Source organism: Peromyscus eremicus, chromosome 4 (assembly GCF_949786415.1).
Source record: "Peromyscus eremicus chromosome 4, PerEre_H2_v1, whole genome shotgun sequence".
Lineage (NCBI taxonomy): Eukaryota > Metazoa > Chordata > Mammalia > Rodentia > Cricetidae > Peromyscus > Peromyscus eremicus.
In genome coordinates, this window is record NC_081419.1 from 151026775 (window position 1) to 151043576 (window position 16802).

At 44.1% G+C, this 16802-nt stretch overlaps 1 protein-coding gene across 1 annotated transcript in view; it reads right to left on the reverse strand.

The window, feature by feature from the left end:
* Positions 1-14129: 14129 nt before the first annotated feature.
* The window catches only part of Taf4 (TATA-box binding protein associated factor 4), a 74855-nt gene continuing 72182 nt past the window's right edge, over positions 14130-16802 (reverse strand). The window contains exon 15 of the mRNA XM_059262059.1: positions 14130-15567. Within this exon, the coding sequence (XP_059118042.1) occupies positions 15400-15567 (168 nt within the window). The 3' untranslated portion in view covers positions 14130-15399. The remainder of the gene's footprint in view (positions 15568-16802) is intronic.

The window sequence follows — 16802 nt, forward strand, 5'->3', positions numbered from 1 at the left end:
AAGAGCCCAGCCAGGGCAGAACAGAACTATCCAGGAGTAAAGCTTTCTTTTCTGTCAGAGAAAGCACCTCTTTGAGAAAAGCTTTGTTTCAACTGACTCCCAGTGAGATTGAGGGGGTGTAGCCCTAAGGGGTGATTGCCTCTGGCATAAGCTCTGCCCTTGAGCATAGGGATGGACAAACAAACGCAACCCACTGGGGGACTGGGCCAGGTGAAGGCCTGATGAAACAAAACACCTGTCCTAATGGGAGTTTAGAAATGGCAAAAACCTCCCTTGTTAGACTTTCAGTCTGTACGCAAACCACACAGACCCCGAAAACAAACGGACAAAAAGCCCCTACCTTCAGAAGCAGGGAAAGCCGCCACTGTAGTGTCGGAAACTGTTTCTGGGGTAGAGGGGATAAATTGAGACCAAACTAGGAACTGTCTGGGAGAAAGACTCTGAAGAAACAGAGAAGGGACGTAATCCTCCCCAGAAAATATGTGACCTGAGAAAGCTGCTAGAATTTGTGGCAGATTCGGGGGGAGAAAAAAAGCCCCTACCTCCAAAAGCAGCTAGCAGAGGTACAGAGCTGCAGACAGATACCTGAAGCTCTGCATCTGGGGGGAAAGGAACAAGCAAAAAGAGATAGATTAGTGGGAGAAAATCTCTGAAGGAGCTATGGAAAAGCTCTGTTGTAAATGTTTGTTTTTCACTGACTGGCTAAGGCAAACACAAGCCCCGAGGAAAGTTGCTATCAGAAATGCCAGCCTCAATGCCGGCTAATGAGGCAGGTGCGGTTCTGATCCGGGGCCAGTGTCTGATGAAGGAGAAACACCTGTTAAAGCCAGCTGAGGAGAGAATAGAAATCTCCCAATGTGCCATAGCTGAAAATGTAAAATGCTTGTTCAAATCTCCCGTTGCCAAAGCAAAAAACTGGGTTCAAACTTCCCGGGCAAGAATTTGTAAGCAAGTCTGGTAAAAGAGAACTAGTTGACTCTCAGACCTGAAAAGAACTGTGGGAAATTAAATCCAAAAGCTAGCTTGCAATAAGGGACTGATATAAGGGAAATGCATTCTGGGAAAGGTAGTTTTTCTGCTAAAGATGGCGACATTGCCCTGAAACACTTTGTCAGCTCGAAAATACGTTCATGGTAAACTTAAAATACAGCTTTTGCCGGGCGGTGGTGGCGCACGCCTTTAGTCCCAGCACTTGGGAGGCAGAGGCAGGCGGATCTCAGTGAGTTCGAGGCCAGCCTGGTCTCCAAAGCGAGTTCCAGGAAAGGCGCAAAGCTACACAGAGAAACCCTGTCTTGAAAAACCAAAAAAAAAAAAAAAAAAAATACAGCTTTTAAAAGAATAAGGAGGAAAATCATCTAAGAGTTTAAGTGTCAGTTCCAATGAAAAATTGAAAGGATACGGAACTAGGTGCTTCACGGTTTGGGGCTCCTTGGTAAAATGCCTTATTTACCCTAATAGCTGTGCAAAGTTTTTACGGCAGTTGGATGACAAAAACCTACCTTTAAGAGCAAACAAGCCACTTTAAAATCCTTAAGAAAGCAGTTTATACACTGAACATTGTTTTAGATATGAAGAAACTTATGGGAAAATAAAGTTCCTTGCCTTTTGAACAAATTGCCTGCAATGAGTAATTCCTTTGCAAATCTAATAAGGATACAAGGAAACAGGCATTCAAAATGAAATGACTGCTTTATAGACTGGAACAAACTTCAGAAAATCTAGCTGTCTTACAAAAGAGTTGCTTTACCTGAAAGTTCCTTATAAGAAATCAATGCTAAATATCACAGCTGCTAATAACATCAGGAGTTAAAGCTAATGAAATGAAAATACTAAATCCTGAAAATGCTTTATCTCAAAGTAAGCTAATGAAGGATACCTTTCATGAAAGAACATCTATGTTCTTGACTACTTTGAATAGTAACAGTTTTGGTGAAAATATTGGAACTAACAACAATCAAGTCAAAATGTTTCAACAAATTCAAGACGCTATTCCACAAAAGAAAGCTGCCATGCTTTGTGGGCCATATTAGAGCTCACTCCAATCTTCCTGGTCCTTTAGCTGAGGAGTAATGCAATGGCTGAGCATTATCCCAAGTGGAAATGGCTCAACAGTCACATGTTCTTCATCAAAACAGCAAAAGCTTAAGAGAAAGTAATTCAATCTTGCCAAAGAAGCAGCTCGTCAAATAGTTAAACGATGTGGGGTATGTCCAAAATATTTTCCTGTCCCTCACTTAGGGGTAAACCCTCGAGGTCTTCTTCCCAATCATCTATGGCAAATGGATGTTACTCATATTGCAGAATCTGGCAAATTAAAATATGCACATATGACCATTGACACTTATTTGGGATTTTTAATGGCTAGTGCACAACCTGGGGAAGCTACAAAGCATGTAATTATGCACTTCTTGAAGTGTTTTTCATATATGGGTTTACCAAAAATTATTAAAACTGATAATGGTTCTGGATATAGTAGTAAGGCATTTCAACAATTTTGTACCCAATGGGAAATCGTACATAAAACAGGTATTCCTTATAACCCTCAGGGACAAGGTAGTAGAAAGGGCTCATAGCAGTCTTAAAGTACAACTTCAAAAAACAAAAAAAAAGGAAGAAATTTACCCTCAATCGCCACATAATACATTAAATGGTGCTCTTTTTGTTCTGAACTTTTTGAATATGGATGTCAGTGAGCAGTCTGCCGCAGATAGACTTTGGCTCAGTGGCATCCAAGCGACTTTTGCTCAAGTGAAATGGAAAGATCCCTGCTCGGGATTATGGAAGGGCCCTGATCCTGTTTTAATATGGAGTCGAGGACATGTTTGTGTTTTTTCACAAGAGGAGAATGAAGCTCGGTGGTTACCAGAGCATCTGGTAAGGAGCGTGGAACTAAGAAAAGTCAGCTCCAATGACGTTTCTATAAAGGAACCAGAAGGAAAGTGGCTCGATTAGTATTTCTGAGGTTTTGTCACTGATGAATGCAAACAGTGAGGAAATAGAGTTCGGAGCTGTACGGCTTTTGGCTTTGCTAGCTCCTTTAGAAAAATACTTTATATCACCTAATAGCTGTGCAGTTCTCTGCGAAGAGCTTTACAGCAGCTAAATACGGTAATTTCACGCTTAGCGTGAAGTTTTTCGGTAGAACGAAGCAAAAGTACTGCTGTAATAGAAACGTTTGTCTGAATTGAAGCACTTAGGGGAGCTATTATGAATTTGGGTGAAGGGACAGCCTCTAGTTAAAAACCGTTTACCGCTGACAGTGCATCTTTGCCGGTTCAAGAACAGCTGAGAAAACTTGGCAATTTTGGGGTGTGGCTTCGTCCCGAGAATGTTACAGTCCCCTAGCAACAAGTATCACAACTCTATAATGACAACACTCACCAAATCCCAGTGTTTTATAGCAAAGCTGACTATAAACTTCTAAACTTTAGAAATGAAGTATGTTCTTCCTGTCTAGTTAAGAGAATTTTTCTAATAGAGACAGTGATGATAATTAAGAGTAAGAAGTAGAAAAAGATGAAAATAAGATATGTGAGTTTGTAGAAACTCTGTCTTGTTAGATCTATGTTAAGAAATCTTTAGGTGTTTGCTAAGTTAAATATATGCTAATGGTAGCCCTATATAAGTTTGTAAAATAGATCTATAGAGTTCCTTTAAGAATATAAGCTTGCAAGAAGTATCTAAGGTAGTCTTAAGACATGTAGTAATAAGCTTGTAAGAAAGATACTAGTTGTAAATGTAAGTTTAAATAAGAAATAAGATAAGAAATATATAAATAAGTAGATGTTAATGTTATGTGAGTTTGTAAAAAAGTGTAAATGTTAAGTGTGAGTCTATGCTTAATGTAATGTATATGGTGAAAAAACCTGAGATACAGAAGTTAGTGTCCTAGCAGACTGCAAAGCAGGCAGTCAGAGCAGTTTTCAAAAGTTCCAGAAGCCGCTAAGAAGCTAAGAATGGCGGATGCCAGAACCAGCACAACAAGGCATCTGCAGCTGGGATCCGTGGAAAATCCACTCAAAAACCTGAGCTAACAGCAAAAATGGTGCAGTTTAAAATATTACTATAACTAAAAAGGTCTCTGGCTTGAGAATAAAAGTTGCAGAGACACTTGTTTGAACTAAAATTGCTAACTGCAAAAAGTTTTGGTTGTAAAACGTCTCTTCATATTTGGTAGTTGAAGTCCGATAACAGAATTTACTTTTTTTGAACTTAAGAAAATGAGATAAAACTACAAAAAGGTTTTGTTATGGATTTCTTCAAATTTGGAAGGCTCGTACCAGAATTTATCATTTGAATTTTGGGACTTAAGAAATGAAATGAACAATAGAGATTTCATTGCAATGGGACAATTTTGAGTTTACTTATAGTAATGACCTAGGGACTGTTTTCTGGAATTGGGTTAAAAATGGAACTGTTAGCCGGGCGGTGGTGGTAATCCCAGCACTCGGGAGGCAGAGGCAGGCGAATCTCTGTGAGTTCGAGGCCAGCCTGGGCTACAGAGTGAGTTCCAGGAAAAGGCGCAAAGCTACACAGAGAAACCCTGTCTCAAAAAAAACCAAAAAAAAAAAAAAAAAAAAAAAAAAAGGAACTGTTTAAATGAAGAAATTTGTTGTCTCTACCTAGACTAAAGATACAATTTTATATATGCATATATGCTTTATTAACTGGTGATTCATGAATTGTTTTATGGAATTGTGTATGTAAAAATGGAATTACTTATGGAACTGGTTTTGTTTTACAAAATGGAACTGTTTAAACAGAAAAGTTTGGATTTTCTAACTAGGCTTGAGACTTTGCTTAAAAAATTATAAAGAAAAGGGAGAGTTAATATTCCTTACTCTATTTAATTTAAAAAATATTTTCTTGTTATTTGAGTGGATTAATGTTATGTTTTGTTAGTAAGAAATGCAAATGGGTATACTAAAATTTAAAGTGTAAAGTGTTTTATTATAAAACTTCTTTTGGATGTTATGCTAAAAGTTTTCAAAGTGTGTTAATGGTTAGATTGAGAATATTGCTTTTCAATATGGGTTTGTAGGAATTGTATAAGTTTGGGTTCCTCTAATTAGGTTTGAGATTTTGTTTAAAAAATTATAAAGAAAAAGAGGAGTTATGAGGTTGAATTATGTTTGCAGAAATTATGTTTAACCTATTGATATTAATGCACCCTGGTTTTGTGGAGTTAAGGAAATATTTAAGTTTGATATGAATACATTGAAGTTTTTCCTATGTTCTGTTAGGAAAAAAATTCAAATGATCAAGAGTTAAAGTTGTAAGACGGAGAAAATAGTTAATTATATATAGCACCATATATGCTAATTCAAATGGTTCTGTTAAGAGTTTGCTTTGTGTTGTAAGATTGGGAGAATTGTGACTATGTATGGCAATATTTATGTTAACCTGTTAATGGTAATGATAAAGCTAAGGGATTCTTTACATTTGTGATTGCATTAAGTTTTTGGTTTAGAAAGGGCTTGAGGCATCTAAGACTGCTGTAGTCACCTTGGACCTAATTCAAAAGAGAAATGCCATCTTTATCATCCTCTACTCCTATACTGGGAGGTGTAACAGCTATGGAGATTGCTGTAAGCCATTAATAATTAGTTTTTTTTATATATATATTAAGAAAGGGGGACCTGTGGGAGCCCGTTTTCAGGTTCCTCATGGCTTTACCCAGCATGTCCGCATAGAGGATGATTAGGACCACGGGCCTGAGTGCAGGTGTCTGGGATGGTCTGCACTTGGCTGTGCTGGGGGAGGAGGTCTTTTGCTCCACCCCTTGGCATCTCTATAAATACCCTGGGGCAGAGACAGTTGAGGGCCGTTGGAAAAGGTTCCAGGCCCTCTCGAGGCTATCCTTTATTTTCTATCTGTTTATCTCCGCAAGATTCTCTGCAATAAATCCTTCTATCTAATATTTCCTGCTGCTTACACTCAAGAAAACTCTGGGGAGCTGTGGGGTTGGTGGGTAAACGCCCCACAGGGAAGATATTAAAATGACAAAAGGTAGATGATGTTGGACCCCAAAGGTTTAGGGTCTCGAGTGGGCGCCCCAAGAACCCAGACTCCAGTCCAGTTGATGCAACAGCAAGAGATGTTTATTGTTGTGGCTGTATAGTCGGGCAAACTCTGCTCCAAAGAGCAAGAGTTGCATCTTACTGCAGCCATATGGGGGTTTTTAAAGGAAAAACACACAAAAGCCATAAGATTACAATTCCCATACAATTTCGTTTCACAAGATCATGGTCTGATCACAGAGTGGGTACAGTCACGTCCACATGTACATTCTTCCTGAAACCTCAAGGGGGGTGGGTATCAGGGCAGGAGTGGAGTTTACACAAAGGTCACAGTGGTCCTTCCTGGAACACTTGCAACTATCCCAGTCACAGTTGAGCACATCTCTTAACAGGAATCTTTTTACATTGTTACATTGTTACAGGTTGAATAATGGCTGAGTCAGGTGGCCCTTGGAACTAGTTTTCTTTTTAGTTCCTTATTTCCTGGGGCTTTGGGGGGTGTAAGCCTAAAGGGTTAGGGTCTTTCAGATTACTGAATCTGTTATGAAAAGAAAAAAAAGAGAATATAGATATAATAAGAAGGGAGATTATTAAATCTACTTTTTAAAAGGAACTACTTGTTTTAAATAGGATAAGTAATGAAAAATTTTGTATGAGTTTATTAAATGTTACTAGACTGGACATTGTTATATATTAATGAAGTTTTTGTCTGAATCTGTCAAATGTTAATGGACTAGACATCGTTAATGTAACTCTTGACTATATATATTGTATATACTTATTGGATAGTTTTTCTTATATTAGATATAAGCTTTTTTTTTAATTTTAGACAAAGGAGAAATGTGGTGGTATTGCGTTCCCCAAAATATTGTGCACTCTAATAAACTTATCTGGGGTCAGAGACAGAACAGCCACAATATTAAACATAGAGGTTAGGCAGCGGTAGCACATGCCTTTAATCCTAGCATTCCAGGGGCAGGAATTTGTCTGGATCTCTGTGAGTTCAAGGCCACATTGGAAACAGCCAGGCATGGTGACACACACCTTTAATCCCAGGGAGTGATGGTAGAAGGCAGAAAGATATATAAGGCGTGAGGACCAGAAACTAGAAGCATTTGGCTGGTTAAGGTTTTAGGCTTTTGAGCAGCACAGTTCAGCTGAGAGGCATCCAGTCTGAGGAAACAGGATCAGCTGAGAAGTTGGCCAGGTGAGGTAGCTGTGGCTTGTTCTGCTTCTCTGATCTTCTAGCATTCACCCCAATACCTGGCTTCAGATTTGATTTAATTAATAAGAACTTTTAAGATTCCTGCTACATTCAGGTTTTTTTTTAAATTAATTTGTTGATATGATTTACACAAATCATGAAATAGACAAAATGATCAAAAACATAAGGACTCAGGACTCCCATGTCGACATTAAACCGAAATAACAGGCGTCCGGGCCTCCTGCCTCTCCACTCTGCTGCCCGCGCTCAGGGCTCGGACTCTGCTGTCCTGGGAAGGACTTGACTGGCTCTGGGCCAACTGTCTCAGTGGTGTGAAGTGCTTGGATCACTTGGTTGGAAGTGGTGGAAGGAAATCCTTTTCCCCATTCTCTCTCTGGTCTGGCAGGCAGGATCCCAGCCTCCAGCTTCTCCTAAGATGACCCAGACACAAAAAAGATAGCCTCAACCCCGTCCTGCAGTATGTCTAGCTCTGGGACTTCGTGCTCACAGATAGAGGTCACCAAGCTGCATCCAAGTCAAGGGTAATGACTGGATCCCTCCCTTGGTAGTGAGCCTCAGAGTCCTAAGGCATCGGGTAGGCAGCAATACTAAGTCTGCCCTTCTGGAGCCACAGGCTCACTCTTGGTTTCTCACATGCAAACCTATGGCCAGCTGGTCCAGTGTCAACTCCCATGTACCAGGCTTCCCTAGCTGTCAGTGTCCCATGGGGAGGGACCTATCCATCATCTGCAGCCCTCTCCTTGCCATAGGTAGCCCTGAACTCTGGCCCTCTATCTGAGTCCATGGTTAATGAGGCATGCAGGGTCATGACACAAACAGAACCAGTAGGCTGTAACTTCAATAAACCAGTGACTCACTTGGGCAGGTTAGCCCAGTCATACTAAAATGAAACTGTCAGATGGTGAGGCTTGTATCACATACATCCCATGACCTCATAGCCATACTGGCTTCATTTACCACTTCAGCCTTCCAGGTCCATAGAAGCCACAGCCTACAACTGACTGCAGGTGCTAGCCTGAGCCCCTAGCATGTTGTGAGCCTGGGAAGGTTCAGGGCCTGGGGCTCCTGAAGGGCCTTGTGAGTCAGCTAACCTGGGATGACTCTGTCCAGGTAACAGGACAAGAGGTCTCTCAGGGTGTGCCCAGCATATACACCTGGCTGTTCTACAAACAGGTCAACTTGGTACACATTCTCTTGTCCAGAGAGCCACTTGTAATTGTCACTCACTGAAGCGCCTACTACTACCTCTGAGACCCTCTCCACAGCCAAGTGCCTGTCCCTGCGTCCCCATTTCCTACAACAGGCAGCATAGATATGTGTGGTGATCAAGACAGGTTCAAGACTCAAGGCTAACATCACCACATGGGGAGGGGCACAGCCCCTCACAGGGGCAGCCCATGACAATGACTTCTCATCCAACTGTGTCCCCGAAGCTGCTGTGGCTTGCCCTGATACAGCAGTCACTGTAGTGACTTCTTCTCAAAACTGGCTCCCTCTTTTTTTATATTATTATTATTTAATTTTACTTTATGTGTATGGGAGCTTGCCTGCCTGCATGTCAGTGTACCACATGCCTGCCTGGTGCCCAGGGAGGCCAGAATAAGCCCCGGGAACTGGAGTTACAGATGGTTGTGAGCTGGCTGGTGAGTGCTGGGAACTGAACCCAAGTCCTCTGGAAGAGCAGCCAGTGCTCTTAACTGCTAAGCCATCTCTCCAGCCCCAAGATTGGCTCATCTTTGCTTTGCATTTTTCCAGTCAGCTGTATTTGAGATAGACTGTGCCTATAAAAAAAGTTCACCAATTTTATTTTATTTACTAGATTTTTTTTTAGATTCTTTTATTTTATACGGATGAGTGTTTGTCTATATGTAAGTATATGTACTATGTGGTGCCTGGTGCCCATGGAGGTCAGTAGCAGGGCATCAGATTCCCTAGAACTAGAGTTATGGTTTTTTAAGCTACGATGTGGTGCTGGGAACCAAGCCAGAGTCTGTGGCAAGAGCAACAAATGTTTTTAACCACTGAGCCATCTCTACAACCCCCTGGATTTTTTTCTTAAGACAGGCTCTTTCTCTGTAGCCCTGGTTGGCCTATTGCTATATATTCCAAGCTGGCCTCCAACTAACAGAAATCTTCCCGCCTTGGTCTCCTGAGTATTGGGATTACAGATGTGAGTCACCACATCGGAGGGACACATCGGCAGGCAGCCTCAGCTGGGACAGACCTTTCTCCCGGCTTCTCAGGACACCTCCATGCTGTCCCACGATAGTGGCACCCTTGCATACCCCCCCAGAGAGCCGCCTCCCAGCATTTAACCATCCTGTGCAGCCGCAACCTCCCCAAGTGCAGCCCCTTTGCTGCAGTCCCGAGTGGTCAATGGCCAAGCATCTCTTTACGGGCTTGTTGCCATCACGCACATCGCTGGCAGCTTGCCTGCTCAGATCTTGTCTTTGGTGTTCTTCTTTATGGTCTGCTATTTAGTGGTCTGCTAGTGCATGTCTCCAGTCCTTTGGGCCCCGCTGGAGGACACTTGGCACTCCCCAATATCTGAGATGACGGCAAATTCTATGTGGTGCCCCTCTGAGAAGTCTTCCAATTTTTGCACCCTGAAAGCCTTTCACCCCTTTTTAAAAGACATTTTATTGGGTAAAAACCTGAATTTTTTCTTTGCGTACTTCAAGTATGCCATCATGTCCTCATTTGCATTTCTCCAACAAAAATGTTGTCCTTGGTTTGGTTTTGTTAAGACAGGGTTTCTCTGTGTAGCCCTGGCTGTCCTGTAACTCTCTTTGTAGACCAGGATGGCCTCAGACTTAAGAGATCCTCCTGCCTCTTCCTCCTAAGTACTGGGATTAAAAGTGTGTGCCACCACTGGCCCAGCTAAATATTTCCTTTTTATACTGAATTTTATGTGCCTGATATTGCTCTTTCCTTCATATTTCATATGCTCGAATTTTATTGAGTTTAGGTTTCATCAAATTTGAAAAACAAAACAAAACCTCTTGGAGCTGGAGAGATGGCTCAATAGTTAAGAGTCTCGTTCCCAGCCCTCAGGTCAGGACTGCCAGCGTTAGGGAAATCAAACACCTCTGGCCTCCTCAGGCAGCTGCACTCACGTGCCCACACACACCCACACACCACACCCAGACCCACCCACAACCCCCCACACACACACACAGAGAGACACAATTTCTAAAAGGGCATCCTCCACTGTAACCCACACTTCTGCTCCCCCTCTTCTGGGAACTTCCAACCTCCACCTGGAGTTGTCCCCACACAGCCTGCTTTAGTCTAGCAGGGTGCTGTGTGTCATGGGATTTTTGTGGCTGTCTGCTCCCACCTGTCTTCCACAGCATCACATGTGAAGCAGCTCCTTCCACACACTTTGGTTCTGAGCTGGGAAGGCTCTGTAGAAACGCTTGCCTGTCTCTACCTGTACTGAGCCTTCTCTCCACTTCTCTGACACTGAACAGTCTCAGTGGCTAGATTTCTTCATGTACCGCTATACCTGTCCCATTTCTAGGTCTGTTTCAACTACCTGATTTTTTTCTCCTCACTGCTGCTGTTTCTGCTTTTTTGAGTACCTGGGAATTTGGGCTGGTGACCAGACATTGTGACTTCTACCTTTCTTAGGTATTGGATATCTCTGTGTCCCTGTACATGTCCTTTGGTGTTACTAAAGGACACTTCAGTTACCTGAACATCTTGATCCCTTTGGGAGCCTCTGAGCTTTATCAAGTACAAAAGGTTCCAATGACTTCTGAGCTCTGGGCTCTGTCCCCCCAGTGGAGTTGGGGGTGGAAGTAATGGTTAGTCTTGTCAACTTTACAGGATGATCTAGGCAAACCTAGAAAAGAAGCCTTTGGGCATGTCTATGGACGGGGTTTCTAGATCAGGTTAAGGTAGCAAGATCTGCTCTAAATGGGGGTAGCACACCATCCCACGGGCTGAACTGAACAAAAGGAGAAAGGGAGCCGAGCCCTAGCATCCATGTCTGTTTCCTGACTGGATCCAGTGTGAACAGTTGCCTGAGAAAAATAGACTACCAAGCTTCGGGCTCCTCTCTCACTGTCTCTGTCTCTCTGTCTCTCTGTCTCTCTGTCTCTCTCTCTCTCTCTCTCTCTGTGTTTGTGTGTGTGTGTGTGTGTGTGTGTGTGTGTAGAGGTCAGAGGGACGGAACTCAGGTCAGCAGGCATGGTGGCAAACACGTTTACCCACCGAGTCACCTTATCTTCCCTAAGCTGCAGGATCTTACTCTTTTGTCAGACACACATTTCTCCAAATCTGTGGTTTGCCTTATTTTCACAAGGATATCCTTTAAAAACACATTCTAAAAAGGAATTATGTACCACTTTATTTTTAACCTGTCTCAGTGATACAGCAATCTTAAGACATGAAGTAACATCTCACTTTTCAGAAATAATGGGCACCGCTGTCTCCTCTGTTTTCACTGAATAGTTCATTACGGATCAGTAGGCGCCACAGACAGGCCAGACAAAGTCTGCGTACTCTTCCCTTCAAGAGAGCAGCATGCAGCTAATTAGCAAATGTCCTGTAAGCCACATAACCTGCGGTGGGCAGAGGTCTAGTGACCATAATCTGAGAGGGTCTGCTGCTAACCGGTCCCCATGCCTATCACTGAACACAGCCATCCCAACACCCCAAGGCTTCCCTGATGCAGGAGGAGAGCGGGTCTTCTCGGCTATTCTAAACCCTCATCTCCACATGAATTTCTGAATCCAGACTGCCGTGCTGTAAAAACCCAACCTTCCCAATACTGGGACCCTTTACTACAGTCCCGACCATAAAATCATTTTGTTGCTACTTCATGAACTGTTATTTTGTTACCTATGAATCGTAATGTAAATATCCGATATGCAGTCCCCTGTAGGGGATCGCGACTCTCATATTAAGAACCACTGACCTAGGGGTTTGGATAGGTCTCAAATCTGGCCTGAAGATCTTGTGAATAGTGTTATCAACCTGACAACTCGATAATTACCTGGCAGACAGGTCCTGGGCATGCCTGTGGGTGACAACCTTGATTTCACTGGGACCTACAGTGGGTGGCATCCATTCCATGGATTCCATAGGTGGATCCACAGTCCATCCTGGACTGTTAAGTGGAGAAGGGGAGCCCAGCAGTAGCATGCATCCACTCTCTGCTTCCTGACTGTGGAAGCTCGTGACCATCTTGACTTCACACTGTGCCACCTTGGGTTCCTGCCGTGACAGGCTGTACCTTTGAAGTGAGCCAGGATAAACCCATTACGTCTATCAGAGGCCCTGTCAGAACGACAGGAAACTTTAATCTTACATGGCCTTCATTAAATGCATTCTAGACATACTCTGCCTGGGTGCTACTGTTAACAGCATGTTCCCAAGTTTTCAAACCATTTGTCCATTTTCCCCTGGTGTGCAGAATTACGACTTGGCTGCAGGCCTTGAACGTGACACTGAATTCACAAACTGCCCCAGTCACACATCCATCCACAAGGTGCTTGCGTTTTCCCTGCCCCCAACCACGTCACCTTCAACTCTTACTTTGGACCTTCTCCTTTCCAAATTTGGTATACATTTTCTTATCTCATGCCCCAAGAGTGGGAGTAGAGAACAGAAGTTCCTGTGTCCCTAACTTAACAAGAGACACGTATCATATTGCTTTCTAACCCTTGACGAGCAAATAAATGGGACCTGGGATGACTCCTCTCATGCTGCTGGGGTAAGTATCAAGTGTGCTCATGAACCCAACTGTCGAATAGCCTGGTGGCAATACCACCACTGCAGGATCATCTCACCTGGGCACAGATCTAAGTATTCATTGTGGCTGTCCTGGAGGCTGGACACAGGAGGAAAAGCAAGAAAGTGAAAACAAAGTCAACTCCACTCACAGAAAGTCAGCATCCTTTATGTAGTCAAATGCAGGCCAGGAAGCCAAGAAACAAGAGCAGTGAGGCCACAGGAACCTTACCACACAAATCCCCTGCCCTCCACAATATCTTGCCTATGCCCTCAAACTTCAGGTCTATTTTTCACGCTGTTCAACACTGTAGGCTGTGTGTGTTGACCTGTGTCCCCTCCCAAAGGTTATGGGGGCCTCCAATCCTTATGAGGTCCTCCAGGACCTTAGATGTGCCTGCATTTGGAGACGGTATCTTTGCTAAGGCAATCAAGCTAACAACACTGGTGTGCTGACAGAAAGCACAGCAGACTCATGCCAGAAGCTGCTCGAAAGGGAAGGCTGAGAGAGGTGCTGCTGTTGCATGCCCAGGGCTACCACAGAAAACGTGGAAGCCAAACCCTTACCACCTGGACCTCAGGCCTCCAGATCCAACCAGGACCTGAGACTATTTGTCCACGGCCCTGGTCTGTGGCCTTCATCACCACAGCTGTAGGAGATCAGGGCATCAGTGATGTCAATGAAGGTGGAGTGTTCAGGTAAACCTACCTACCTGCCCGGGGGTGGAGTGGGGGAACGTGACTTAATAGCAGGAGTCTCAACCTGGGGACCAGCTCCAGTTACACTTACTCAGGTAGCTGAGAGGCATGGTTCACTACGACCACCCCAAACAAACAAGAGTGACAGAAACTCCATCCCTCTCCACTGTTTATACCAGGTGAGGCCATCTGGCCACCTGCAGCCAGGCTTACTAGGGTATCCATCTATCATACACCCCCTGACCCCCACCCCAGATGGTCTACAGGATAAGGCCTGGAATGTAAAAAGCACAGCTCTTCTGGTATCCTTTGGTCGACAGGACAGAGGACTGGCCCCACCTCCAGAAGGGGCTGTCCTCACAGTTAAGCCCTGGTTCAGTAGGACCAGAGAGGAGTCTTGGTAGCATTATCAGAGACTCAGAAACTGGAAAAACAGGCACAACAAGTACAGATAAATTTGTTTTTAATAAAGGAGTTAATTTTCTTTCAATCCTATATAAAACAATAGCAATTAAAAACTTCATTTTTGAAAGTAAAATATTTACATATGAACAAGTAACTGTGCAAAATTTACATGAAAAAATGGAAAGACGGGGATTTCCTAAAAGATAAAATGAAAGGTGTAACAGTTCTCAGGTGTTGGTAAAAAATACTGATCAGCGTTCAGTTCACACGTGCGAATTAAAGTCTAACATGAGAATCCACACGGAGAAAGCCAAAGTATTTACAGTCATAAAAGTACTATCAATAGACAATTTAATACAATAACCTCTGAAAATATAAAGAACCAATTAGTATATTTGTAATAAAAAAATAGGTACAAAGAAGGGGCTTTGCTCTGGACGCCTGTAAGGTTGGCCACAGCTTGCATACAGTCTCTTAGCAAAATAATTATAGTTTACATAGCCATTTTATGTTATGTGCCAAAAATTATGTACAATTACTGACAAAATACACCAACCATTTCCAACACTTGATCCACACTGAGAAACAGTCTGTTGTTGATTTTTCTCAACTCTGATTTATTTCATCTAAGTTTTCACTCTGAGCTAAAAACACAGTGCAAGTAAAATGTATTTATGCTGAAAAGGTTCTCATTTCCTTCCACTTTACAGCTTCCAAACTGCAGCAAATAAAATGTATTTGTACAGGTGCTGCGCCCCGGCCTCCACTAGCAGAAATGTGACCCTGCTTGGAGGCTGTGTTCCTGGGGAATTTCATGTAGAAGGGAGGTAAGGGACAGGGTGGGCGTGGGGTGATAAATAGTCTAAAAATCAGTTTGCTTCGCCAACTGACTGCTACAACAACAGTAAAGTCAGTGAAATGAGGTCATCGGCTGTAGACGTACACCTAGTGGGTGAGTCAGAGTGAACTGAACCAAAACGCACACAGGATGAGCAACTGCTAATTATTTGCTAAGCGCTTCCTTCCATCAGTCTTTAAATATGGCTTGTTTGGCAAGAAGGCCACTCAGTCGAGGATGAGCTCGGGTCAGCTGTCCTGTAAGAGCATCCACAGGCCTTTGTATTCTCTCTGCTGCAGACATGGTTTCTGCCGCACTGAAGAGCTGATTTAGAAACAGGAGTATAAAACTGCTCCATTGTAAAGAGGTGGCTGTTTTTAAACAATATCCCGTTTGCTTGTTACAAAAAGGCGTAATCTGCAAATATATAAAAAAGTCCGCAGGCATCCCATCAGAAACACCGGCTCATCCTGTTACTTAAGGAATGCTTTGTAGAGCAACAGTGAATGGCTTGTCTCACGCTCATTTTCTAAACAAAATATGAGGTCCCTGAGGTTGACCCGCGTGATTCTTTGCCGTGTGAACTGTCTGGGGGTTCCCACGCCGGAGCCACCTGGGACCGCTGCGCCTGGGCCTGAGCCCTGGTGATTAGAAAGAAGAAGACAGGTGCATTAGTGGCTGGAGAACACCTAGGGGGGAGGGGGCCAAAATTCAAGTATCCCCTAAGTATCCCAAGGACCCTGGTTCTGAAGGAAAAAGGCACAGCAGAGCCCATGGTCCCATGGTCCTAGGGCTAGAGCTGAGCTGCTGTTTCAGTCCCTAACTAGGGCAGAGGCCCCCATTCCCACTCTATAGCATACTCAGAGACCGCCCTCCAACGCCCCCAGAGCACTGGCCCTGGATGGAAGGGAAGACAAACGCAGTAGCTCCCCCATCCAGAGGCTCTGAGGCCCAAGAGGCTCAGGTGAGGGACCAAAGCTCACACCTGATGCCACACCCAGGACCGTGCCATCCCTGCTTGGCTGACAGAGGCACCAGGCCTGAATTCTTGGACTGGGCAGGCTGCTGGTCAGCTGGAGAGGCCGACTGCTCAGTGGTCATGTCGGTGATCCACGGCCAAGGGAAGGGGGTCCCTGCTCCCCTGGCTGGGCCCTGTTGCAGATACTCAGCCCCTGGGCCACCAGCTATCCAGACAGCCGACCCCAGTTCCTTCCTGCTCAGAAATATGAGTGCACTATGGCTGGCTTTTGGCTACTAAGCAGTGGCATCCAGCAGTTTATCACTGCCTCCATCTGACCCCTGCTGGGCTCAAACCACAAGATCCCAATGGGCAGCTCTCCTCTTCTGCTCAGCAGAGAACCAGGTTTGTGTCCTGCTGATTAAACTGCTCATGCATATTCAAGTATACATGCTGCAGTGGCGTCCTTACTGTGCTTCCATGGTCGAAGCTTAAGAAACTGAAGTATCACATTCTACCCATGTGGCCACAGAGGCCCGGATGCCAGTAGGTGGCAGTCACAGGAAGCTGGCAGGCAGGCTAGGTGAAAGTGTGCCTGCATGATCTGGCCACAGTTTCTTCATGCATATGACAGTCCAACTGAAGATAGTGTACTTTTCCTCAGAAGCCAGGAAGCCACCACTGTCCATCTTTGGCCCCAGCCTCCACCATCATCTTGGTATCCACATCCTTTTTGGGTGACAATCTCCTTGGATTTTGTTGCCAGTGACAGCCCTCAAGTGGTGTTTCATCATGAGATCAGTGGGGCCTCTTAAAGAGCCACAGCAAAAATGAGCAGTTAGTAGGAATGAAGAAAACAATCCATCTCCCCAAAGCTACCTCGGGCTGCAGTTTGAGCCAGCAGGCACATGAGCTTCC